This window comes from Equus przewalskii, chromosome 12 (assembly GCF_037783145.1).
Source record: "Equus przewalskii isolate Varuska chromosome 12, EquPr2, whole genome shotgun sequence".
NCBI classification, from domain to species: Eukaryota; Metazoa; Chordata; class Mammalia; order Perissodactyla; family Equidae; genus Equus; species Equus przewalskii.
The window spans coordinates 39,544,760-39,570,020 of record NC_091842.1 but is presented as its reverse complement, the minus strand read 5'-3'; the positions used below and the strand labels follow the sequence as shown (position 1 = coordinate 39,570,020).

At 46.4% G+C, this 25,261-nt stretch overlaps 3 protein-coding genes and 1 long non-coding RNA gene across 8 annotated transcripts in view; 3 read left to right on the top strand and 1 right to left on the bottom strand.

The window, feature by feature from the left end:
* ZNF75A (zinc finger protein 75A) overlaps positions 1-6,555 on the top strand; it is a 98,211-nt gene extending 91,656 nt beyond the window's left edge. Inside the window, exon 12 of the mRNA XM_070566921.1 lies at positions 201-6,555. Within this exon, the coding sequence (XP_070423022.1) occupies positions 201-205 (5 nt within the window). The 3' untranslated portion in view covers positions 206-6,555. The remainder of the gene's footprint in view (positions 1-200) is intronic.
* Positions 6,556-7,878: 1,323 nt separating this feature from the next.
* On the bottom strand, positions 7,879-17,912 carry ZSCAN32 (zinc finger and SCAN domain containing 32). 4 transcript variants are annotated; one of them, XM_070566946.1, is made up of 6 exons: positions 17,754-17,912; positions 15,680-16,154; positions 12,607-12,773; positions 12,375-12,469; positions 10,194-10,676; positions 7,879-9,450 (listed from the first exon to the last, which is right to left on the bottom strand). In XM_070566946.1, the coding sequence occupies exons 5-6, from the start codon at positions 10,561-10,563 to the stop codon at positions 8,606-8,608; spliced, it is 1,215 nt and encodes a 404-aa protein (XP_070423047.1). In that variant the 5' UTR covers positions 10,564-10,676; positions 12,375-12,469; positions 12,607-12,773; positions 15,680-16,154; positions 17,754-17,912; the 3' UTR covers positions 7,879-8,605. The 4 variants fall into 4 exon arrangements, with proteins under 4 accessions (XP_070423047.1, XP_070423045.1, XP_070423048.1 ...); XM_070566944.1 differs by lacking the exon at positions 12,607-12,773 and having other exon boundaries at positions 17,754-17,880; XM_070566947.1 differs by lacking the exons at positions 12,375-12,469; positions 12,607-12,773; positions 17,754-17,912 and having other exon boundaries at positions 15,680-15,819.
* Positions 12,948-15,818, top strand: LOC139074795 (uncharacterized). Its single transcript, XR_011524590.1, has 3 exons — positions 12,948-13,117; positions 14,085-14,138; positions 15,691-15,818. It is a non-coding gene; the product is annotated as an uncharacterized lncRNA (long non-coding RNA).
* Positions 17,903-24,746, top strand: ZNF174 (zinc finger protein 174). 2 transcript variants are annotated; one of them, XM_008523401.2, is made up of 3 exons: positions 17,903-19,234; positions 20,247-20,469; positions 23,538-24,746. In XM_008523401.2, exons 1-3 carry the CDS (start codon positions 18,827-18,829, stop codon positions 24,137-24,139), a joined length of 1,233 nt encoding a protein of 410 aa, XP_008521623.1. In that variant the 5' UTR covers positions 17,903-18,826; the 3' UTR covers positions 24,140-24,746. The 2 variants fall into 2 exon arrangements, with proteins under 2 accessions (XP_008521623.1, XP_008521624.1); XM_008523402.2 differs by lacking the exon at positions 23,538-24,746 and adding an exon at positions 20,738-20,923 and having other exon boundaries at positions 18,030-19,234.
* The last annotated feature ends 515 nt before the right edge of the window (positions 24,747-25,261 follow it).

Below are 25,261 nucleotides of genomic sequence, written 5' to 3'. Positions count from 1 at the left end.
CGCTGAGGCAGCATCCCACATGCCACAACTAGAAGGACCCACAACGAAGAATATACAACTATGTACCAGGGGGCTTTGAGGAGAAAAAGGAAAAAAATAAAATCTTTAAAAAAAAATAATAAATAAATTTATACCTTCTTTCTTACACTTAGAAAGTGAAGTAGAAATGAACTCTCACATTGACATCTTTCTCTTTCCAGAGTGAAGTTTTTATCAGAGAGGAGTAGCTGGAGGTGATTCTTCAGAGTTGTAGGAACTGAATTTGGGGCCACAGATCAGCCTCAGTTTCAGTTGAATTCCTCTTTATGGCTCACATTCTCTCAGTTGGCTCACGGCAGAAGCTGACCTCTCAGAGAGGTTGGCATGTTGGAGATCTCCCCCCAGCTCTTTAGACTCTCCAGTTATCAGCAAGTTCTGGGCCTCATAAGGCTTTTATCCAGCTCCAGGAGCCCTGCTGTTGATGGCTGCAGCCCAAGCTGCATTCAAGGAGAAGATCCTGGAGCTGAAGCAATGTCTGACCCACGTGCACAGGGAAATCCAATACTGTGTGGGCACATGTCATCCAGCAATTATTGAGAAGGCAGTGAGCTTGGTGCAGGATTTGGAGTGAGAACCCAGGAGACCAAAGGAGTGGTGAGAAGGGGAGTCTGTAAGAGAAAATGGAGATCAGGTCACAGAGGGCCGGGGTTCAGGGACAGGCAGCTGGAACAAAGTGGAGAACCTTGATTTTGCTGTTGCTTCTTAAGCACTTGTTTATTTTTCTGATTGTTGTCTATGCCAGCTTTCCTAAGAGAACAGACTTTCTTTCTCTTTTAAGGAAGGAGGGTGGGTGGAGGGTGAGGTGAGACCCGCACCAATCACTGAGTTTTCAGTATATCTCTGCTCCCAAAAATGAAACAAAGGTGATATTTGCCCTCTGTAAAACTCAACCTTTCTCCTCTGCACATTGTATTCACCTGAGCCGGCTCTGTGAATGAGAATCTTGTTTTAACTGAAGTGCTTGCTCTCAGATGGAGGGAGTATAATGCCCAGCAAGCTGTGGGAACTTTGCTTGAGTCCTCAGTGTCTGAGTCACACCTCTTCCGAAAACAGATCAGTACAACTGGATTTCCGGTCAGGAGAGGCCCTGAGTAGGTCACTGGGGGCTGAGAGCAGTGCTGCAAAGTGTAACAGAGCTGAGGGACTCAGGCTGGGGGCCTTCTACAGCCCTCCCTGCACTGCCTTGAGCAAAAATGACATTGCCGTGCTCTCTGCCACTGTCAGGTGTGGCAGTGGGATCCTGACTCTCTTCTACTCTGCCCAGCAGCACATACCACCCTCCTCATTCCAGTTGTTAGCTCTGGCTTTCTGGGAATCTCTATTCCTGTACCTTTCTTCCCTTGGTCCATAGGATGATCTGGGGTGGAGTAGGGGAGGTAGGATGTCAGTGGCGGGATTGTATTTCCTGGTGTTGATGTGTGTGCTCCCAGAAGAACCAGCAACCCTGAGCTTATGTGGAGAGTTGCCAAGCTTTATTGGAGCCCTTGAAGCTTATCTTCTGGGGCTTTCCCAAGAGAAGAGCCAGAACACATGCTCAGACCATTCACGCCATGAGTCCTTAAAGAGGAACCCAGCTATTTAAAGAAAATGGTGAGATACAGAGTCTCAGGCTGGAAAAGGAAGAGGCATGACGAATCCAGGATGAGAGTTTGTCAGGGCCCATGGGATCACAGACATGATCTTATAGTTCTGTCATGACCAGAATTGGGATGCAGATGTTAGGCTGAGACAGCTCAGTTCCAGAGGTAGGCTACGTATTCCTCTGGTCCTCCCTTCAGAAAGGCTCATTCCATGGTAGCTCTTACAAGGGTCATGTATGAAGCTGGTCTATATTTGGGGGCATTCATGGTGACCTACTGCTACCCAAGGAAGAGAGCTTGATCTTAGTTTAGACTGATAAGAAAATTTTCTGAATGAGTATGTGTGAGCTAGTCCAGCCTGGAAGGGTCATTCTGAATCAGAAGACACTACCAGAGGGGTGAAAATCTCCAGAGAGAAGATCTCATTTGGATGTGTCAGGTGACTTGGCCATTGAGGAAATGACAATAGAGCTGGAATGATCTATAGCCAGGTATCTAGCACTACCTAAATAGCCAAGCTAAGAGGAAAAAGGAGAGTCTAGATGAAAGGATGAGCCCCCACTGTGTGCTTGGCCAAACCCAGGAGCAGCAGAGAGTACACTAATTCTACATCTGACATGCCAGCTTACTGCCACTGTCTCCTGTATCTGAGTGTGAAGTCTTGATTTGTAACACAAATCCAACTGGAGATTCCAATGGACAATGCCTTGATGGCTAATCACCTATGGCCTCTGATGGATAACGCCTCGATGGTAAAGGGGACTGTGTGACCATCCTCTATAACAAGTGAGATCTCTGATGAGTCTCCTTTCTTTGTAATGGGTGTGTTTTTGCCTGTTCTACCTTTAGGCTGTAAAATGTAAAAGCTTCTAAGGGACCATGTCTAATTTATACTGTGTAATACCTAGGTCTTAATCTAGTGCCAGGCACAACAGCATTCCTGGGAGATAGTTGGTGGTCATCAATGTGAGATGCAGCCTAAGCTGTGCCTAGGTCCTCCCAAAGGCACGGGGCTTGTGGCCCCTGCCACGAGACTACCCTGATGGTAGTCACATGCAGTATAAGGTCTGTATTCCAAGGTTTCACAGAAATCCTTAGTCAGAAAGAGTGTTGAGAGTGACAGACTGAAGGAATTAAAGGCTTTGGAATTGACTTGACCCACGTTCAAAATCCAACTCCTTAACTTTAGTCACTACGCAAGTCACTTAACCCATTATAGCAGGTATGTGGTGTGGCTGCCAGGAAACCCAGACTTTACTTCCCATTCTCAGTAAATCCAAAATTTATGCAAGACTCCCGAGGTGCCACTAGAATGTCCAAGTGTATGGGGAATGCCTGAGCAGCTTCGGGAGCACAGCTTCCTCCAGATGCCAGAGCAGGGCGGCACCAAGTTCAAAATCTTTCAGGCTAACTGCCCTACCACAGGGAACTGTGAGGGTAGTTGCTAGAGTCCTGTGTTCTCCACAGGTAAAGAACGCTCAGTCCTTCTCTTTGTCTCTACCCTGAAGTCAAGCCAAGGATGAGCAGCAGGACTGCACGGAGTCTGGAATTGATAATGGTAAAAGTGAGCATTCACATGTGAGAAAGTGAGCGATGATATGGGTACACTCGAGTCCAGGATCCCAGAAGTCCTGGGCAGTTCCTAAAATGACTGGTAAGCCGGTCCCCTCACAGGAGAGGCATAGAAGAGGTGGCAAGAGGAAAGGAAAGTGAGCTAAGTAGGCTTGACGGGCCCAGCTCTTGTTTTGGCTGTGACCATGCATCCACCAGCTTAGGCTGAGAATCCACAAGAGGTGTGTGACGAGGATGACAATGTGTAGGCTTTGCCCTGCTTCTCTGGGTTGTGAGCATATCTGATCCAGTCTGTGGGAAGTGGTTAGGAATCCTTGGGAAAAAGAAATAGTGTCAACTGAAGAATTCTATCGGTTAGTTAAAATGTTTCAGTGAGAAAGGGAGGTATAGAAACTACATGGAGGGCCCAAGTATTTAAGTTACAGGCAAAACTAACTGGCTTTTAATGGACGTCTGGAGGGCGTCCAAACCAGGAGGGTACTGTTACACATCAGAGGAAATCTATAGACTTGACGGTGTTACCTTTTGTGTACCCACATCAAATTCCTTCTCAAGTGGTTAGTGTGGTGATGACGCTGCATTAGACAATGGGAGATAGACACTAAGGTAACAGAGATAGCAACTGTAGGAAGTAGCTACCACATGTGGGGTTAGGGGTGCATAGGGAAGATGTTGTGTTTGTCATAATTTGGAAGCTTGGAAGAGAGGTCCTGAAGACCTGGGACTCGGATCCTGGGGGTTGCTGCCCGACTGGTGCTGGTACAGGTTTTCCCCACTACCCTAAAGTAGAGTGTTGCAATGAACCCTTTCGTAAGCCAAGGCAGTGTAAAGCAAAGAAGCAATTACCAATAGTTTATATGAGAACAATTTTTGAGCATTCCCAGATCCAAAAAATAACCTACCAAATCATACAAATAACACATAAAACCTCACATACTAACATAGTGAAAGCAGGAAGGATATGATAAATACACAGCCTGTGTAAAATAGAAATAATGTACATACAGTGTAGTTTCACTTACCAGAATCGGGAAGAGTGTGAGCACACTGGAAGGCTGAGAGGTGGTGGTGGTGATGGTGGTGTGTTAGGCTGAGCCGTCAGAGGTTGAAGTGGTGGGAGGTACAGGAGACCAGGGTGTAGGAGAGAGAGGAAGAGGGTTATCTGTTAACATCCCGTCACTGTCTGAATCCATCAGTCCAGGCAGGTCACCAACATCTGCACCTTCTACATCTGCTTGCCTCCAGTCGAAGGTCAAGGTTAGTAGTCCGCTGTGCCTGATATTTCAGGCTTGAGTTGCGACCATATGTTTGACTGCTTAGCCACTGTAATGGCTCGCTGCAAAAGAAACACTGAACACTATTTTCACTTTTTGCCTTTTTTTCATAGAAGTGAAAATTTTCTTCGGATTTCTTTTGGTTAGCAAAAGGTCTTTTATAAACGCGAAGTGCTGTAAACTGACCTTTCAGTTAGTGTGGAAAACCTCTACCTCTGAGGGGTCTGACGAGGCTGGTTCTGGAAGATAGTTTCTAGTTAGTTCACTGCTTTTTGTATTTGCCTCATACTACAATAGCGGATAAATTATATGCAATCAAATATTTCCTTTATGAGGCCGGCCCAGTGGCATAGTGGTGAAGTTCACACTCTCTGCTTCAGCAGTGGGGGTTCACCGGCTCTGATCCTGGGCCCGGACCTACCCACCACTCATTAAGCCGTGCTGAGGCAGCGTCACACATAGAACTAGAGGACCTACGACTGGCTTATACAACTACGTGCTGGGGCTTTGGGGAGGAAAAAAAAAGAGAGACGATTGGCCACAGATGTTAGCTCAGGGCCAATATTAAAGGAAAAAAGAAAGAAAACATTTCCTTTATGAATGTACAAGTGCATTCTACAGTTCTTACCTCTCTACCCCAGACCATCCAGCGTAGCTGACAGGCAAAGTTTGGGAATTCTAGTACTCTGTGTTCCTTTTCCTGCCTAGTAGACTAGAGGATAAAGCGGACTAAAGTGGATAAAGAGGATAAAGTGGACTAAAGGATAAAGCCTGGAGGGTGGAGGCCACCCAAAAATGCAAGGAGTTCAACAGTTGCATCCTGCCGGGAGCCGTGGCTACATCATTTGATCGGCTGTTTGACAGGGTCCAGCCGATTAACGCCGAGGGGTGCAGGGTCGCCCCTTGGTGAAGAATAACCGACCAGCCCCTCACGTAGTTCTGAAACCTGTGCTGCTTCTAATTGCCCTTCATTCCTTTTCCTTTCTTAACCTCCAGTTTTCACTCCTTCGGGTGGCTGCTTGGGAGGCACTACCTCCCAGGAGAATTAAATACAGTAAGCGAAGGTGACCACCTGCCGGTAACTTTCAAGATATTTTTCAGTTAATTAATGGAGCAGCACACAGTCCCTTTTGAGACAAGCAGAAAGGAATCCTGCTCAGATAAGATGTCGAATTAGGTTTATGGCCTCCATCTGGTTAATGTTTCCTTCTTCCTCCAGTTCTTTGTCTAAATACATATGCATCGTCCCTCCAAGTTTGCTGGTTAATTGGATGATCAAGAAGTATCTATATATTATTCTTGACCTTCTGCTTTCTGTTAAAATGTTATAGAGGTTTCCTCCTAAAAGCAATAAATAATAAATAATTGATGAGTAGAAGGGCCAAGGGGTGCAGGGATGCCCCTCGGTGAAGAATAGCCGGCTGACACCCCTGATATTTTCTGAATTATATGCATGCTTTCTATCAAGGTTATGTCTATACTTATTTTTGTTTTTTATTCTTGAAGATATATAGTTTAGCTTAGCTTTTCAGCCCTTTACTTTACTAACAAAATGATATTTTCTCCGGGAAGTGTGCTTAAGGGACTGTTAGCTCTACAACCTAAAAGACAAAGGAATGCTTTCACCCCCTAAAGGGCGCGGGAATGTAAAGATGTTTAACTGCCCGCTGAGAATGCAAATAGCGCTGGGGATAAGACACCCTGGAGTCGCCTTTTGTTCCCATTAACCATCCACACTAATGGTGTAAATGATTGAGGGAGGAAGGGATCGTTCCCCCAGGATGTAACCAGACGGAATGCTGTCCTGTCTGGAGGCCTGGACCTTCTCTCTTTGACTTAACTTTACCATGAATTATGACAGATGTCTAGGTACCTCTCTCTTTTAGCTTAGAGACAACAAACACTAGTTAATTGCGGAGAACACTACCATTAACCTTATGCTCTATAGAATAGAATGCTAATAAATATTCTTGTGCTCGTTTTTTACTTCCTTATCTCTCTGAGAATATTTGTAGAGCTATTTCTGTACTAATCCGGAAAAATATAAAAACGACACTTGTGCACGGTAAAGTTGGACTTGCTAATACCAACACAAGTCTCACGTCCCCTTTATTTTCCCCTCATTGCGCCGACGCCGTCCAACCCTCAGGAACCTGGACTCAGCCGGGGCGGGACTCCGGCAGCATCCCACTCCCCGGCCCCAGCCCCAGCCGACCCAGGAGTGGGAGGAACCTGCTGGTGAGGCCTTGTTGAGTACCTCTATTTCTTTACACTTCCACTAGCTTTCCTCCTTTATCAAATCCGACTTATGTGAATTGGTATCCAAAGCCCTTGAGTAATCGATCCACCCCCAGGCTGTCTCCCTTTTCCCCACCATGAATCTCCAGTGATGTTGGACTGACCGAAACAGGTTACATTCAAGCCCACTTCTCTGCCTTTGCCTGGGCTTTTCGAAGATAGTATTTTTCCCTCTGTGTAGAGCAGAGGTAAGTATGTGACTCTGGGAATTGGCCTGCATAGCTTGTCCTAGGGACATGCTCCAGGAGAGTGTATGTGGGAAACGTGGAGTAGCCCAGGCAAGGATCACCCCGAGGAAACACAGAAGTATACTCTTACATCCTGCCTTTCATTCACCTTCTTCCCCAAAATTAAAAAAAAAAAAGAAATTTGGGGCCGGCCCCGTGGCCGAGTGGTTACATTTGCATGCTCTGCTTCTGAGACCCAGGGTTTCGCTGGTTCGAGTCCTGGGTGCGGATATGGCACCGCTCATTGAGCCATACTGAGGTGGTGTCCCACATGCCACAACTGGAAGGACCCACAACTAAAAGTACACAACTATGTACTGGGGGTCTTTGGGGAGAAAAAGGAAAAAATAAATCTTTAAAAAGAAAAGAAAAGAAATTTGGTTGAGGTAGAATGCACATTCTCCTTTGCTCATATTTAATTCCTCAAAAAGGCTCAAGCAGAGACTGTGACACTTGCTTTTCACTATAGCTTAGTTAAGGTGCTAACACCCTGTATGCACAGGCCAAGAACCATGGACAGTACAGCTATCTTTTAATGCTTTGTTCCATGTTGATTTTACAGAAGCTTAAACATTCCCTTGATCGGGATCAGTAAGTTTTACATTTTGTTTAGTGCTCCTCACACCAACCCTTCCTTGCACCTGCAGTCAGAGCCTCCTGTAGCCCCTATATTTTCTTACTCCTGTGATCTCCCTTCTCAGTAATGGCTCAAACCCTTCCCAACGCAATTCTATTCCTCCTCTCCCCGTTTCTTGCCCCTTATTCCTTCTCTGCATGTCCTACTGCCCTGAAGCAGGCTCTACACTTAGATGCTCTTCAGAACCCTGCAGGCTTCTGTGTGACTATAATGTTTCCAAGGGAGAAAATTACAACCAAAGGCCAGGGAAGTGGAGGGAGAAACACCTTTATTTTCATCAGAAACAGTAATGCTTATAAACTTGTAAAAACATCACTATAAGAGACAAGAAACCAGGAATCTTACAAAGATTATCAAAGATGTTCCACTTGCTCTAAGATTAAGTCACTTAGATTTAGTATTAACCAGTGGCCTAACCTATCCTTCCTACCCTTTGTTCCATTTTTGGTGGTGGCTGGATTCCAGAGTAGTGACATGCTCTAGTTAGCAGCAGTACCTAACAGCAGGTGCCTAGAGGTCAACTATTCGTTAAGAATAGGTCCACGCTATTACCCTGTAGATGTGCTTCCCACCAGGAGAAACAATTCCTTCCCTGGCATGGTGCAGAAACACTTTTCAGACCACTACCCACTCATTCTCTGTTCAAAACAAGGACACTCTGGCTTTCTGGCAGGACTTATGGATCCTATAGCCTTCTTCCCTTCAAAGAAAAATTGAAGTCCACAGTGAGAGAATACTCTGGAGTCATAGGCAGAGCTAGAAAGAGTTTACCATTCTTATGATGATTCCTATTCCCGGACATGGTTCTGAAGTGCTTAACTGGTTGTCAGTAACTCTACTGCTAAGCCAGGGATTGGCTGGTAGAACTCTCCATAAGCAGAAGGAAGCTCTAAATAACATATGTTGACCTAAGGAATTGATCTGTCAGGTTTCCTACACACTCATGGCATCTCTCCTCCTTCCTGTGATGTGGGTATCTCATTTATGTACCCCCTGATGGCGTATGAGGGCAGAGTTCTTCGTGAAGCTTTTTGCACACTGACAGCACCTGTAAGTCTTTTCCCCAGTGTGCGTTTTCTGGCGGGCCCTGAAGTGGGAGCTGTTGTTGAAGCTTTTCCCACACTGCTCACAATCGTATGGGCTCTCCCCAGGATGGACTGGGTGGTGGCTGCTAAACCGGGAACTGTTGTTGAATCTCTTTCCAGAGACAGGGCACTGATCGGGCTTCTCCCCAGTGTGGGTCCTCTGGTGGACAATGAGGCTGGAGCTCTGGCTGAAGCTTTTCCCACATTCTCCACACTGGTAGAGTCTCTCCCCGGTGTGAGTTCTTAGGTGAGTTGTGAGGGTGGAGTGCTCACTAAAGCCCTTCCCACATTCACTGCACTTGTGAGGCTTCTCTCCTGTGTGGATTCTCTGATGATGAACAAGATAAGAACCTTGGCTAAAGCTTTTCCCACATTTGTAACAATACAAGAAGCTTCTTCCAGTTCTGGAGCCGGCTGATGGTGAGGGAGAACTCTGAGAGCACTTCCTCCCACACAGGAGATATCCACAGGCCTTCCTCCCAGTATGAAGTCTCTGGTGACTCATCCTCTCCTGGGATGGGGGTTTCTCCTCACTCTCACCTGGAGAACATCTATGTTGCCTGCCTGACATTGGCTCATCCTTCCAGCCTCTTGTTAGCTCAGAGTACCAAAAAGTTTCACTAGACTTTCTCCACTGGGCCTTGTTCATTTCTGCTTCCTCTGAATCATCCCATTTCACATTCTCATTTTTAATCCCATTCTTGACCCCAAAATCTGGAAGAAGAGAAATACAATAGACTGGAGAGAAAGAAAAAAAATGGAATGAGAAAAGAGTTAACAATTAAACTACATAAAGAAGAAACACCTAACTGGAATTCTTCACGTGATTCAGTCTTCTGCTAATTAAAAGCCTATGTTTCTCTCTCCAATTGTAGCATGTTTAAGGTCGAAATTTGTGGTCACAGGTAAATATACCCTAAACTCCACCAACTATTCTCCTATTCTATTTCTTTTTGGATGATCTAACGCAATGACAAAACTGAGGCAAAGAGTCAAGTTCTGCATCACCAGTCAGTCTGTCTTTACGTGTATTCTGAATTCTTGAATGGCCTAGCTTCTGTGAACAGAAAAACAAAAGGCCACCCTGGGTGACCACCTCAAACATGAAGATAGCAAGTTGCTGAGTAGCTAGCAAGTGTGGACTTAGGTTATGAAAGGAGGATCAATGCTGGAGAAAGAGGAAAGGAGAGAGAGTCTGGGCTGGAGGACTACCTGACAATCTAAGGAGGCAAGGTAATTGGAACTCCATGGGAAAAAGTGACATGGACTCTGTGGAACAGTCTGGCAAATGCAAAATTGGAGTCCAAAGTGCAAGAGAAACAATCTTTAAACACCATGAAAACCAAGACTCCCTGGTCTGTATAAGCTCAACAGAAAGATGATGGCAAGTCCAGAAGCAGAAATGGCTCTCTCTTCATTGCCAGGCTAATGGTCTCTAAGTGGACTTTCCATCCTCTGACTGCCAGAGCCAAGAGTCTTACCAAGTCTGTTGGGTAACAGGAGTGACAGGTCAAGTCTGCTAACTTCCTGGCCAGGATCCCTGAAGTCCTTTTCATCCCCAGCAGCACCATCCACAGTGGTAGCTTCTCCAAGCTCTGTGGCCTTCCTGTTCTGCTGACTCAACTCTCCAGCATCCATATCACTTCCCTCTTGGCCACAAACAGCATCACTTGTAACAGTTGTTGTGGAAGCCCAGGAGCGTGAAAGGACATCCATTTCCTCATGAAAAGTACAAGGCTCAGGCACGTGGCCCCTCCTCACTTTGAGGTAACGTAACTGTAGGTTTTTGAACTTGGTGAGACACTGCTCTGGGGTCTGCAGAAAGCCCTGCTCCTGCAGTTGTTCTGCCATGGCCCTATAGATCTGGATGTTCTGCTGATGAGTCTGGAGTTTTTCATAAAAGTGACAATTACTGAGAATGGCCAGGAGTGTCTTGGTCTCTTCATAGCCCCAGTGCACACCAGCTGCCAGGGAACAAGAAACACAGTGATCAGATCAGAGAGGAGTGGATACCACAGTGCAGGGTTTTAGCAGCCCAAGAACTTACATCCTAGTTTCTCAAATTATGCCACACTGGCTACTGTCATTCCTGGGAACACACCTCCCTGTGGAGTTTTTTCCTAAAACAAAAGCATTCACTGTAGTCGAAAAGACATCCTTTTACCTGAGAAGGAGTTGCAGAGTATTTTCCTTTTTTTTTTTTTCCTGCTTTATCTCTCCAAATCCCACCCATACATAGTTGTATATCCTAGTTGCAGGTCCTTCTAGTTGTGATGCAGAGTATTTTCTAAAGCTGCCCTGTTTATTTCCCTTTATCCTGAATCCCACTCGTTTCCCCTGACATATGACTCACAAGGGTCGTGCTCACGTGGCTCCACAGTTGTGGGGATCCCTGAGGGCCTGTGCCGCATAAGAGGACATGGTGAACATGGGAGACTTGGAGGGAAGCAAAGAGTTAGAGGAGAGAAGAACTAGTTATAGGATACTTCTGCCTACTGCCACCTGTGATGCCCAAGTCCCTCCTGATCTGACCCATCCCTGACTGTTTATCTCTCCTGTCATCCATGTAGATACAAGGAACTAACTTACAGCACTTAACTAGGACAAGGTGAGAGTAAGGAGTAAACGTCTGGAAACTGCAAACAGGCTGGCTGTTGTTTCAGAACACACCACACATTCCTCAAAGGGGTGCCCATCTGGGCCAGTCACTGAGGGCTCATTTGTCTAGAGCCGTCCCAACAAGGACGTTCTGATAACATCCGGTCATGATGCTCTCAAGGGCACACAGCCCCTTCTCATTACCCCCTCTCATCCACTCTGCTCTAAGCCATCATCTCAAGCCTGGATTACTGCATGGCCTGCTACATGGTCTGCTTGGTTCCACTCTTGACCTCCTACGTTCTATTCTTGACCCAGAAGTCAAAGTGGGCCCCATCCTTCATTCAATTCAACTAACATGTATGAGTGTCTACCATGCCACTTTCTGAGAAATGCAAATATCAATAGGACATGGATCCTGCCTTCAATGAGGCACAGTCCAATATAAGTCTCTGTAACAAGAAGGAGAGACAAACAAATGTTTAGGTAAAGGGCCAAATAAATTGAAATACTCAAAGGGATCGTTTTGAAACTATTACTCCTCTGCTCAGAAACCTTTCAAACCACCCCATTTCACTCAGAAAGTAAAAGTAATTACAAAGTTCTATATCTAGGGCCAGAATGCCCAATATAGTACTTCCCAAATTGTCTGTAAAGAACCAGGTTTTTTTGATTGTCTTTAAAAATACAATAAACATGCAGTTGGATAGTGCAGCAATGTCAAATTGCTCTAAGTTTCTAAATGCTTGCTCTCCATTTCAGTTCATGTCACTTTCAATAGCACTCCCCTAAGCCCGAGGTGGGGCAGAGACAGGACCGCAGTCATCAGATCAGGGGCATAGTAAGGCAGACGGAGGTCAGGCCTCTGAGGGAAGGATCGGGGTGAGTAACGAGCCATGTGATGATGGCAGAGTAGACAGAATAAGAAAACAAGACAAGAAAAGCTCAATGGACCACCTAAAAACCCTTTCTAACATCTCCAGAAAAGAAGGAGTTTTAGGGTGAGAGTGAGTACAAGGTGAAATGGGAACTTCAAGAGAAAAAAGGTGTCTGCCACAGCTCACCTGGTCCCCTCCTATCCAAAGCAGAGCACCTGTCTCCTGGTCTCGAAGACCCCTCTTCTGGGGATGGTTCCTGGGAGCGTGCAGAGTAAGCCAGGCTGAGGGAGAAAGAGCCACTGTTAGAGGGCAGCTTCCACACAACAGCCACAGAGAAGAGGTTCTGAATGCAGTCCCCGGGCCAGCAGCATGAGCAGCATCTGGGAACCCTTCAGAGATGCATATTCTCGGGCCTCACCTCAGATCTACTCGGACCAGAAGTGCTGGGGGGTGAGGCCTGAGAATCTGTTTGAACACACCCCCAAAATGAGTCTGTGGCACACTCAAGATTGAGGATCACCAGCATACCCAATGGCCTCTCCATGTGCTGTGATGCTCCTTTAACAAGATTCTTGGCATAAGAGCCTTAAAAAAAAAAGAAGAAAGGTTTTTTTTCATTCTAAAGAAATATGTGCACATTACAGAAAAACAAATTTTTAACAGAAAATGGGAAGGAATCTCTCAGATCCCCACCACCCAGAGATAAACATAGTACTCTCCCAAATATGACAGTAACTCAACCCTTTTAATTTTCCTCAGACCAAGATAACATATTCTTTCCCAGATCACCAATCTTCAAGAGTTCTACAAAGGAAATGGTTCATTTTGATGAGCTTCAGAGGACACTCAGAGTTCTGTGACCGCCGGGGAAGTTACAACACTTGGGATCTTGGCAGCCCACGAGCAGAGGGAGCAGCACGTGCCACACAGTGAGTCCCGCCCTCCTTTACTCACAGACCCTAATGCCACAGAAGTCACACACCACAGAGCACAGATGTTCCCAAAGATCAAAAGGAAATGGGGCCAGCCCGGTGGCACAGCGGTTAAGTGCACACATTCCGAAGTGGTGGCCTGGGGTTTGCTGGTTTGGATCCCAGTGCGGACACACCACTGCTTGGCAAGCCATGCTGTGGTAGGTGTCTCACATATAAAGTAGAGGAAGATGGGCACAGACGTTAGCTGAGGGCCAGTCTTCCTCAGCAAAAAGAGGAAGATTGGCAGCAGATGTTAGCTCAGGGCTAATCTTCCCGCAAAAAAAAAAAAGAAAAAATGGCTAATTTTATATTATGTGAATTTCACCTCAATTTAAAAAAATTTTAATTAAAATTTTTCTAAAAAAATTAAGACCAGTAAAAATAACAACTACAGCTTTGGAAGAAAAGCAAAAATAATAAGAGAAATCTATTCTGGAAGAAATTAAGCTAGATAGGAAAGGGGGTTTAAAGTCTTTAGGTATACGAAGAACTGCTGGGGCTGGCCTGGTGGCACAGCGGCTAAGTTCGCATGTTCCGTTTCCGCAGCGCGGGGTTCATCGTTCGTATCCTGGGTGCAGAGCTATGCACCGCTTGTCAGGCCATGCTGTGGCAGGCGTCCCACATATAAAGTAGAGGAAGATGGCATGGATGTTAGCTCAGGGCCAGTCTTCCTCAGCAAAAAGAGGAGGATTGGCAGCAGATGTTAGCTCAGGGCTAATCTTCCTCAAAAAAGAAAAAAAAGAACTGCTACGCAGAAGGTGAAGGTAAACATGCTCCCTTTAATACGCCTGATTCAGAAGGAATAGAATTAAATTGAAATAAAAGAGGATTAGGCTAACACATAAATGATCTCTAAGATTATTTCAAGTGCTGTTACCATCAACCGAAATTTGAAATCTTGTCTTTTGGATCTATTTCAAAGGCATTTCATCTGGAGCCCAGGGGCAGACTCAAGCTCAGACCTGCATTTCCTCAGGTGAGGGCAGAGGCCTCTGCTTACCTCCTAACTGCTCCCGTGGTCTTTGGAATGAGCTCCGTGACCCCTCCAAAGCCCATTCCTCTGGATGAAGCCCCTGGATCAGGTGTGATCTCAGTGACTCTCCAGCTCCTCCTAAAGGGGTAGTCTCCTTGATGAGCACTCTCAAGTCTTTCCCAGAATCCCCCTGAGAACAGACTCTATCATCTGTCACTACAAATTCCTGCCTAAGCTGGACCTACAACCCCTAAGAGTGGCATTAAAAAGTGCTATGAGACATAAGGAAGCAGAAGAGAAATATTCTCAGAGCCACTGTAATAAAATAAACATGAATAGAATTTGGTCTCAATCACTTGGTCTCAAGTGATTAAAATCATTTACATGAAAGCTCTTTGCATAGACCCTGACATACCAGAAGGGCTAAAGTGGTGTACATGTGTTGGAAATGAGAGCATCAGCTTTCACATGAGAGAGCTCCTGTGATCTCAGCACTACTGCCATTTTCTCTCCCCCCTAATCCAATGCATCACCAAGTCCGGCCAGTTCTACCTTCAAAAGGTCCCTTGCATCAGTCCTCTTCTCTCCCTCTCCACACCCTCCAGCCTGGTCCAAGACACCATCCTCTGTCTGGACTGGACTGCTGTCATTGCCTCTTATCCGCATCTTCTCTGCTGCTGGACCCTCTAACCCATTCTCTCTCTACACAGAATCTAGCAGATCTTTTTAAAACATATGATCATGCCCATCTCTGTTAACACTCTTCAGTGGCTCCCACTGCATGCAAAATAAAAGCCGAACTCCTCTTTGCAGCCTGAAAGGCCCAGCATAAGGTGGCCTCTGCCCTCCTCTCACCTCTCACACCACTCTTCTCCTCCATCCTGAAGCTCCAGCCACAAGTCCCCACTTCCTTCTCAAACACGCCAAGTCCACCCCCACCTGAGGCTCTTGGAGTGTTGAGTGCCCTCTGCCTGGAGTACTCTCTTCCCAGCTCTTGACACAACTGGCTCCTTCTTTCCTTGACCTGTCAGCTCAAATGTTCCCTTGGAGAGGCCTTGCCCCACCACCATTACAAGCAGATATTTTGTGAAACTCATCATGTCCCAAACTGACCACTTTATCCAGGCAGCAAGGATCAGCTCTAATAAAACTGTTTTGTGTACAACACATGACATTCTGCCCTCAAGGAACCTTCCAGCAAAAGAAATTAGATGTTCATTCACCAACATCTCTAATTTTCCCAACCCTCTGAGTAAAGAATAGTGGTCCTTTCCCTGGCCTTGTTTGGAGAATTTTTCTGAGTGTTTTCACCACTCTAAACATTTACTGAATATAAGAATGTCCAAGTTATTTCAGCAAATGAGAAATTCTTCCCATAGACTAAGGACATAGGACCAACCCAAGATAGCTAATACTTTCTGGTGGGTGGCAGAGGGCTATTGTGCATTTCTGAACGGAGCGCCTCTCCAGTTTTTCCATTCCTGTGCTTCTCACCCCCAATTCTTCATAACCAAAACCACAAGGTTCTGCCTTCCTTTTCTCACCTGTTGCCCAGGCACTCTCTGTACATCCTCAACCAGAGCCACAGCTTCCTCGCCATTTTCTGGACGCTGCTCCTTCACCCATGTCCGGATCTCCTCTGGTAAGATGCTCAGAACCTGCTCCATGATCAGCAGCTCCAGAATGTGCTCTTTTCAGTGTGTCTTAGGCCTCAGCCACTGACAACAGAGTTCCCAGAGTTTGCTAAAAGCTTCATTGGGGCCAGCTACCTTCTGGTAGCAGAACTGCCTAAAGTGCTGGCGGGAAGCTTCATAGTCAGGGCTTTTGCTATGAAGGGCTGATTTCTATCCCTGTGTGGTCTTGCTTGGGGATGGGTGTGCCTGGGGGCTCCTTGCTGCAGCCATAATTTGCTTCAATGAAGTGGCTCACTGGTTGCCACGTCCACTCAGGATTAGGTTCCATCACTTCTCATACCACTGGGAAACAGTTCTGCTGGATACCAGTGAAAGGAGTATCTTTCTGGAATCAGAGACATGAGAGTGTCACAGATGTGCAAACTCACAGTTGAAAAAGGCTCAACTCTGAAGGGAGGTAAAGAGGTTGGAAAAAGGCAGCAAAAAACTATCCCATATTTCTTCACTCTGCTCCTTGTAATTTATTTCTCTCCTTTTCTTTTACTGCCTCCATAATCCAAGCAGAGGAGCCAAAGCACTAGAAATATCAAAAAACATAGTTTTCTCCCCAGCCAAATTCCTGTGTCTGCTGATGAATTCCCCAAATTAGTCCTTGTGGTGTAGCCAGCTGCTCCTTCTCATGTGCCCCACATTCCAGGTCCTGTCCCTGTTCTCCTCTCCCCTCAAGAGGCCCGCACCCACCTTCCCAATTGCTACCTTGTCTTAAGGAGAGAACAGCACACATGTGCCTCTAGGTTAACCTCTTCACCAATATTATACCCTCCTCTCTGCCACCACCACACACACACAATGTGGCTGATAAATGATTGTTCTGGTTTCCTGTATGCGTTCATCTGCCAGCATTCCACCCCCACTTCTGAGTGCAGCATCTTCTTCCTTTGTGAAAGAGCCCCTCTCTATTCCATGGGCTCCTGTGGCGCTTTTCATTACTGTACCCTTCCCCACATCCCAGGAAGGGGCATCTGACATAGGCTGGGCCTGTCGGAATTCTCCTGTGAGACTTCACATACAGGTAGGGTGGGAGAAGTTCCAAATTTCCTGGGAATTGCTAAATTGGGAGGATGTAAGACTGGAGCTATCTGCAATTATGTCTCACTCTCCATTGCACTCCTCCACCTATGGGGTGAACCTGTTTATAGGAGTAAAACAATTATTTTTTTACAAAATGGATTCAGGTTTCCTTTCTTCCAAAGCACCTGAACCGTCGTCACTTACATTCTTTTTACATTTCAATGGCTGGAGGAGCTAGAGATAGAGATGAAAGGCATGACTGTTAGCAGTCCTTTTTAACAGAAAAGCACGTCAGAGCTAGCTCCTCAGCACCAAGGCCAGGATTAGAACCTGTCCCCTTGCCTTACACATTTTCCTACATCCTGCACCTTACCTGGATGAAGAATTTAATGCTATTCTATTTTTATGCAGAAGGCGGAGCCTGCACTCCTCTTGATCCCTAAGATCCCATTCATAGTTAATTTTTAAATGCTGGTCTCTCAGAAATGTGTTTCTCTCCGGCGTTGATCCAAACACTCAGCGGAAAGCAGGATGAGAATGGGAGTGGGGCTGACTGACTTTTCACTCCGCAAGGATGCACTGAGTACTCCCAGTGCACTCAGTGCTAGGGTTAGGTACTGTGGCTGAAGCGGAGAGGGAAACAAGTGCGCACGCTCCCGCTGCAGCGACACAGGGATGAGACAAGCAGGGTCACAGGCCAGAGGGAGTCCGGGCTCGGACACAGGGATCGGGACCCTGCCTGGCGGTCTTCAGTGGGCCGGGGTCACCGGGACTAGGGGCCGCGCCGCAGGAAGGTGACCGTGGAGCGTGAGAGGGGCTCCCGGCCCTTGCCCAACCGCCCTGAAAAGACTCTCAGCGGCAAAGGGCTCCCAGGCCGGCGTGGGGTCCGGCCTCGAGGAAGCAGAGCACTTACCGAAGGCGCACGCCCTCGACTCCGCCCAAACTCGCTCAGCCACCGGGGCGGAAGTTAGCGCCGCAAGCCCCGGCGCTAGCCCGCCTACTGCGCATGCTCGCAAGGCGTCCACCGAACTACAACTCCCGGGCTGCACTACGACGGCTGGCGCGGTTCTTCGCCAGCATCGACAGAGTCAGCAGCCAATAGACGAAAGAGAACGCTCTTGAGGAGCCAATCCCTCTGTGGAGGAGGCGGGCCCTCCCGCGGCGTAATTCCTAGGCAGCCAGTGGGAGTGTCCGCCACGAGCGGCTTCGGCCCCGCCCCCAGCCCCGGCTCCTGGGTTCCGGGTCTCGGTCCCAAGAGAGGTGAGTGCGCTGCAGGTGGGCATCGGGTGCAGGGCAGTAGGCGACGCTACCGTCGTAGGTGTCCGCCGGGTCTCGCACCTGGCCACGAAGTTGTGCTGCCCGCCCAAGTGCCGCAGCTTCTCCAAGCCCCGGCCAGCTGGGGCGCGGAGCCGGAGCGGGGCGCCCTCGGAGGCCGGAGCGGCTGGGCCTGCCGAGCCTCGGTCTACCTTGCTCGCAAGCAGGAGGCTTTCGCTAACTCTCACCCCCCGGCGTCGCCGTGGCCCGCCTAGGCCCACCCTATAGCTCCTGGCAAGATGCTCCAGGTTGGTCTAAGCAAGATGCGGGAGAGTTGGTGCGGGCAACCTGTATGACAACTGGAACTTCTCCTAGTGGTTCCTGGCAGCCTGTTAGGTCGTATTGCGCATTTCCTCTGAGACCTTGTGTGCTTATCGCTGAAATAGAAGCAGTATTTTCCCCAGTTTCCTTTTAGAACGTTATGACTTTTCTCCTTTGCAAGGCAGTTCAGGAAACTGGCGGAAAGACAAACTCTTTCCACTCCCAGGAATTGTGTTGTCTTCAGGAGTTTGGGGTCAGGGCTAGCGAATGAGAAGGCCCTGTCTGCATCCTGTCCTCCCAGCATCCTCAGAGGAGCTTCATTTCTAGCATCCTTCTAGCATTTTCCAGGGCCATGATCCCCAAGGCTTGAGCTGTTTACAAAGAAAGAGAAGCTGTCTCCCGAGCCCCAAAATGGCAGCTAAGATGGAGATAACTTTGAGCTCGCAGTCCCACATTCAGGCTTCCTCCAAGCAAGAGAGACACATAATAACAAAGCTAGAAGAGAAACGGGGACCTGCTCTGCAGAAAGACTCCCCTGATCCTGAGCTGTCACGCCAGACCTTTAGACGGTTTTGTTATCAAGAAGTGTCTGGACCCCAAGAGGCACTCTCCCGGCTCCGACAGCTCTGCCGTCAGTGGCTGCAGCCCGAGGTGCACACCAAGGAGCAGATTTTGGAGCTACTGGTGCTGGAGCAGTTTCTGAACATCCTGCCGCCGGAGATCCAGGCTCGGGTCAGGCATCGATGTCCAATGAGCAGCAAGGAGATGGTGACCTTGGTGGAAGATTTTCACAGAGCAGCCAAGAGACCAAAGCAGTGGGTAAGGCAAGTCCTTTCTCATGGTCCCCAGGATTTTTTTTTCATCTAGATAGTGTTTGGTCTCTGGATCCCTCCCTAGTTAGACAGAGTCCAGAAACGGACCAGATGGCTTCAAACGTTGATTCTAGCCTCTATTTGGGACCCCCCCCCCCCCCCCCCCCGCCGGAAATGTAACAGGCTTTTAGAAAACTCAGCCACTGGCGCTCCAGTGAAGAAGTAGAGGATCAAGTAAGGTTCTTGAATCTTTGCTGATAGGTCCCCCCGACCCATTCCTCAGGAAGTTTTTCTGCATTCAGGATTCTTAGCAGACAGGGTCATCCTGCTGGGTAGGAATTTGGTTTGAGGGGTACTTCATTGGACCTTGTTCCAGTGAAGCATCTTGCATATTGCCTCTGGATTGGGAAGTCACACCTCAGTTGGCCAGTATTCCTTCCAATCCCCACCCCCAAGTCAGACTCCACTTGGGGCCTAGACAGGAAGCAAACAGCCATGTGCTTTGGGAAACAGAAGCAATTAGGGAACAGGGGTGGGACAGTCCGCTTAGAGCCTTACTGTTACTGGAATTTTCTTACCAGGAGAGTCTTGGGCAGAACGATTAGATAAGGGTGGTTTTTAACAGCCCCCATCATAGTGCTTCCCAGTCCTACAGGGCCTGTTTCCAGCAGAAGTAGGGAGGCGGTGGGCAGAGGTTGGGAATCTGCTGGGCCAGTGTCATAACCGACCCTGATATTTGTGCCTGCTCTCTGATGACTTTGACTCCAGGCCTTGAGAAAGGCCCAAGCTTTAGGGGCATCTACTCAGGAAGTATCGGCTGATTTGAAGCAGGCCCATTCTGGTCATTCTGTATGTCCTTCTCTGCTTCTTTTGAGAGTTTCGGTGGTCTCTATCAAAGTTGACCTCCAGGCCATTATCAAGAATTCCCAGGGTAAAGGGGTCATTACAGAGCAGTGAGAGGTCAAGCTGCGCTCAGTCATTCCTCAGGCTATTCTCTAATGCATGGGGCTTGTTCCTAGGTGGCCGTTTGTATGCAGGGCCAGAAGATACTCTTGGAAAAAACTGGATCTCAACTTGGAGAACAGGAACTGCCAGACTTTCAACTGCAAACTCCTCGGAGGTATCCCAGGGAGAGCTCTCTGGAGGAGCCTTCCCAGGCAGGATCTCAGGAGCCCCTGAGCCCCGATCACTGGGAAAAATCCCCACTCCTCCAGGAACCAACCCCCAAATTGGCTGGAACAGGTAAACACTCTGTGCCTCTTCTCTCCTTCTCATCAGTCTGTTTTCTCCATCACAGCATCTTCTGGTTCTGAAAAGCCATAGACCAGATGTTAGGTTTTTTGGAACGCTGAATGTAATAGTAGATCTTTGTTGCCTAACAAATTTCACTAATTTGAATGGTAGCGATACAATACGTGAGAAATATGTTTTTATCATTTTATCTTAATGACTATTTGACAATCCAGTGCACAACTTTTTTTTTTTTTGCCTACTTTTCTGTCCCTTTCAGAGCTTCTTAGAGTGAAAACAGATCCGTATTTGACCACTGATGAACTGCCATGCGAGCTGTGGCTGAGTTTCATCACTTAAAATGCTCCTATTTTAGAAGGGGCTCAAGAATCTGCTCATTGAGAAAAAGCCCCACTCCATATTATTTTCTGCCTCTTCCTCCTCCTGTGCCACTGTCTGCTTTAAACCCTTTTGTCCATTTCCCTGTCTGTCTCTGGCTTGGTGTCAGTATAATTGCTGGCCCTGCTCTACACGGTCCTGTGGTCTGTAAGACTGAATGACAGTAACACTGTGGCCAGTCTTGGAGATGCGAGAGCAGAATACAGCCAGCAGGTTAGAGAAGAGGGTTACAAGAAGACGAGAGCCTTGATTCCTTAAGATTTGCTACATTCAATGAAACACTTTGGTTTGATTATTCTCAGAACTCAGAAATAGAGAAGACCTGGAGCGTCCAGTAGAAAAGCATTATGTCCCTGGCTGAGGTCGTGCCCCGTAACCTATGGCCTTCATGGTCCTGAAGAAAGCGGACCACACACACTCCCTTCTCCTGCCTCAGCAGCAGCTGGGTTGTATGCAGTCCCCATCTCCTTTCTTTTGATTCCCGAGAGGGTAGATTCTCATGCTCCTCGTCCCTAAGCTCCAACAGTGCCTTCCTTCAGAGCTGCACTGTCCAATGCAGTCATCACTGGCCACATGTGGCTGTTTAAATTTTATTTATTGAGATATAATTCACACATTATAAATTCACCCTTTTAAAGTGTACAGTTAAGCGGTTTTTAGTATATTCACACACTTGTGCAACCATCACCACTCTCTAATTCCTGAATATTTTCATAACCTCAAAAAGAAACCCATACCCATTAGCAGTCACACTCCATCCCCCTCTCTCCAGCCCTGGCATCCACTGTCTACTTTCTGTCTCTGGATTTGCCTATTCTGGGCATTCCATTGTCCAGAATCATACAATATGTGATCTTTTGTGTCTGGCTTTCACTTAGCATAATGTTTTCAAGGTTCATCCTGTTGTACCATGTGTCAATACTTCATTTCTTTTTGTGGCTGAATAATATTCCATTATATGGACATTTTGTTTATTCATCAGTTGATGGACGTTTGGGTTGTTTCTACTTTTGGTTATCATGAATAATGCTGCTACAAACATTGTGTACAAGTTTTGTGTGGACATAAGTTTTCATTTCTCTTGGGTATGTACCTAGGAGTGGAATTGCTGGGTCACATGGTAACTCTATGTTTAACCTTTTGAGGAAGTGTCAGACTGTTTTTCAGAGTGGCTGTGCCGTTTTACATTCCCACCAACATCTATGAGGATTCCAATTTCTCCACATCCTTGCTTACATTTAGTATTGTTGGTCTTTGTGATTACAGCCGTCCTATTAGATGTGATGTGGTATCTCATGGAGGTTTTGAGTTATTTGCCTAATGACTAATGATCTTGAACATCTTTCCATGTACTTAATGGCCAGTTGTACATCATCTTTGGAGAAATGTCTATTCATATCCTTTGCTCATTTTTTAATTGGGTTAGGTTTTTATTGTTTTTATAAGAGTTCTTTATATATTCTGGATACAAGACCCTTATATATAATTTGTAAATATGTTCTCCCATTCTGTGGGTTGTCTTTTCACTTTCTTAATAGTATCCTTTGAAGCACAAATGTTTTTGATTTTGATGGAGTACAATTTATCTATTTTTTCTATGTTACCTTGTGTTTTTGGTGACATCTAAAATACCATTACCTAATCTAAAATCACAGAGATTTGCACCTATATTTTGTTCAAAGAGGGATTGGTTTAGCTCTTACATTTAGGTCATTGATCCATTTTGAGTTAATTTTTGTATATGTTGTGAGATAGGGGTCCACCCTCATTCTTTTGCATGTGGAAATCCAGTTGTCCCAGCACTATTTATTGAAGAGACTATTCTTTCCCCATTGAATTGTTTTGACAATCTTGTTGAAAAGCAGTTGACCATAATTGTATGGGCTGCATGTTTAAGTCTGAATTTAAGTTAATGAAAATTAAATAAAATTTAAAATTCAGTTTCTCAGTCACACTAGCCACATTTCAGGTACTCAGTAGCCATATGTGGCTAGTGGCTGCCATATTGAATAACGCACACACACACATAGGAATCCTATGGGATAGCACAGCTCTAGATCATCTGACTTGCTCACAGGTCATTCCAACTCATTTCCATCTTCATCCTCACTCCTGGTGGTCAGAAGTTGAGGAGTTTCTGTAATTAGGATACATATCTAGCCCATATTCCAGTTTCCAAACACAAATGCCATCAACTTTGTAATGAAAGAAAATGGCACGTTCACTGGATTTACCATTATTTGAAGAGACAGTGGTGGTCATTCAGTGTTCATGTAGGTGAGAATATATTTACAGTGTTGAAATTTCAACTCTCTTCCTTCTTTTCATTCCTTAGCTGATACATCAGTTGATACTGATGGGTTTGCTTTTCCCTATTTCTCCTTTCCTAAACCTTTCCCTAAAGGAGGTTGGAGAACTTGGTTCCTAACTTTCATATAAATCAGAATCACCCCAGGAGCCTGTTAACTGCAGATTTCCAGGTCCCACCTCCAGAGATTCTGACTCAGTAGCCTTGGGAATGTGAGGCAGCCTTCTTGTTTAACGAGTGCCCCAGATAAGTCTAACACAAGTTGCCAGTGGAGGACCACACTTTGAGAAACCTTGCAGTATATTTTGTAACTCTTTTGTTGAGGTTCATTCTTCGAAGCCCAGAAAATGAAACATATTCTTTCTAATTATAGAGGCCCCCAGAATGAAAAGTGACAACAAGGAAAATCCGCAACAGGAGGGGGCTAAAGGAGCAAAGCCATGTGCATTGTCAGCTGGCAGATCCAAAGGGAATGGTCTACAGAGTCCTGAACCGAGAGGGGCGAATATGAGTGAATCCCGCTTGTCACGGAGGCAGGTCAGCCCCCCAAATGCTCAAAAGCCATTTGCTCACTACCAGAGACATTGCAGGGAACTGGAATACATCAGTAGCCCCCTAAAGAGCCACACGCTGAGAGAGCTGAGGAAAGGCAAAGGAAGTAAAAGAAGCCTGAGTAGTCACGTGCAGCGCCTTGGCCACCAGCTGACCCGCTCAGTAAGGAAACCTTACAAATGTGATGACTGTGGGAAAAGCTTCACATGGAATTCAGAGCTGAAAAGACACAAGCGAGTCCACACTGGAGAGAGACCCTACACGTGCGGAGAATGTGGAAACTGCTTTGGGCGGCAGTCAACCCTGAAACTGCACCAGAGGATCCACACCGGAGAGAAGCCATACCAGTGCGGCCAGTGTGGGAAAAGCTTTCGCCAGAGCTCAAACCTTCACCAGCATCACAGACTCCACCATGGGGACTGAAAGCAGGGCTTCATGCTTTCTGTTGAGAAGGAAGGCATTTGTATTTCTCTTCCCCTACTTGCATGTAAATCACAAACACTGCGTGACTTACAAGGAAAGCAAGAGGTCCCTGAGGAATGATGGTGCACATTTGGCTCGTGAGGTGTCCCAGAAGAAGCTGACTCGGGACATGACCATACACAGTGATAGGGCGAAGAGATCCAGGTCTGGGTGTTGGGTCAAAGAGAACCAGAGTCTCAGATGGAGAGCGGGGAGGAACTACTGAGGGAGAATCAGGATGATTCTGCAGGTGCCCCCCTTGATGTTAAATCTTCTCTCTGCTGCTTTATTTATCCTCTAAATATGTTCAAGGGTAAATTCTACAGTTATGCATTTGCTGTCATACTAGACAATCTTTATCACATGCACACTTCTTTAATAAAGATGAGTGATCCACAAGAATTTCAGGGCAGATTTCGTTGGAATATAAATCCCCTGATATTCTTCCCATGATTCCTGGCTGTTCCTAACAAAGGATACATGAAGTGAGAGTATGAACATGTTTGTGTGAGGAGAGGGTTTCCAAGTAATTAGTGCTTTTATCAAAATAAACAAACAAACACACATATATTGAGGGGTCTTTTTTGTATCAAAGCAGCTTTGATTTAGGAAAAGAAAATGTACACAGCTGCTCCCAAGCAATAGGGAAAAGCTACAAGAAGCAAGGAGTGGATATAGACTCCTAAGATGTCAAAGGGAATCTTTACTCTCTGCTTTCTCCCTTAGGCCAGTAGCTTTAAGAATAACAAAATGGAGTGATGAAAATGTTCTAAAACTGGATTATTTCAGTACATTTACTAAAACCATTGAAATGTGTTAATTTTATGATATGTAAATTATACCTCAATAAAGTTTCTAAAAATGACAAAATACATTTATATAAAATGTTAGGCCTGAGAGATCATCTAATTCCACTCCTTCATTCTCTCAAAATGGACATTAAAACCCAATCGGTACACAATTTTTAGTCACCCTGGACAAGCCAGCTGATCTCTCAGTTTAGAGAAAAGTTTTGGTAGATGGGTGCCCTTCCTAAAGCATCGATATCCTCACATCACTGCCAGTCACCTCAGGGCTGTGGCC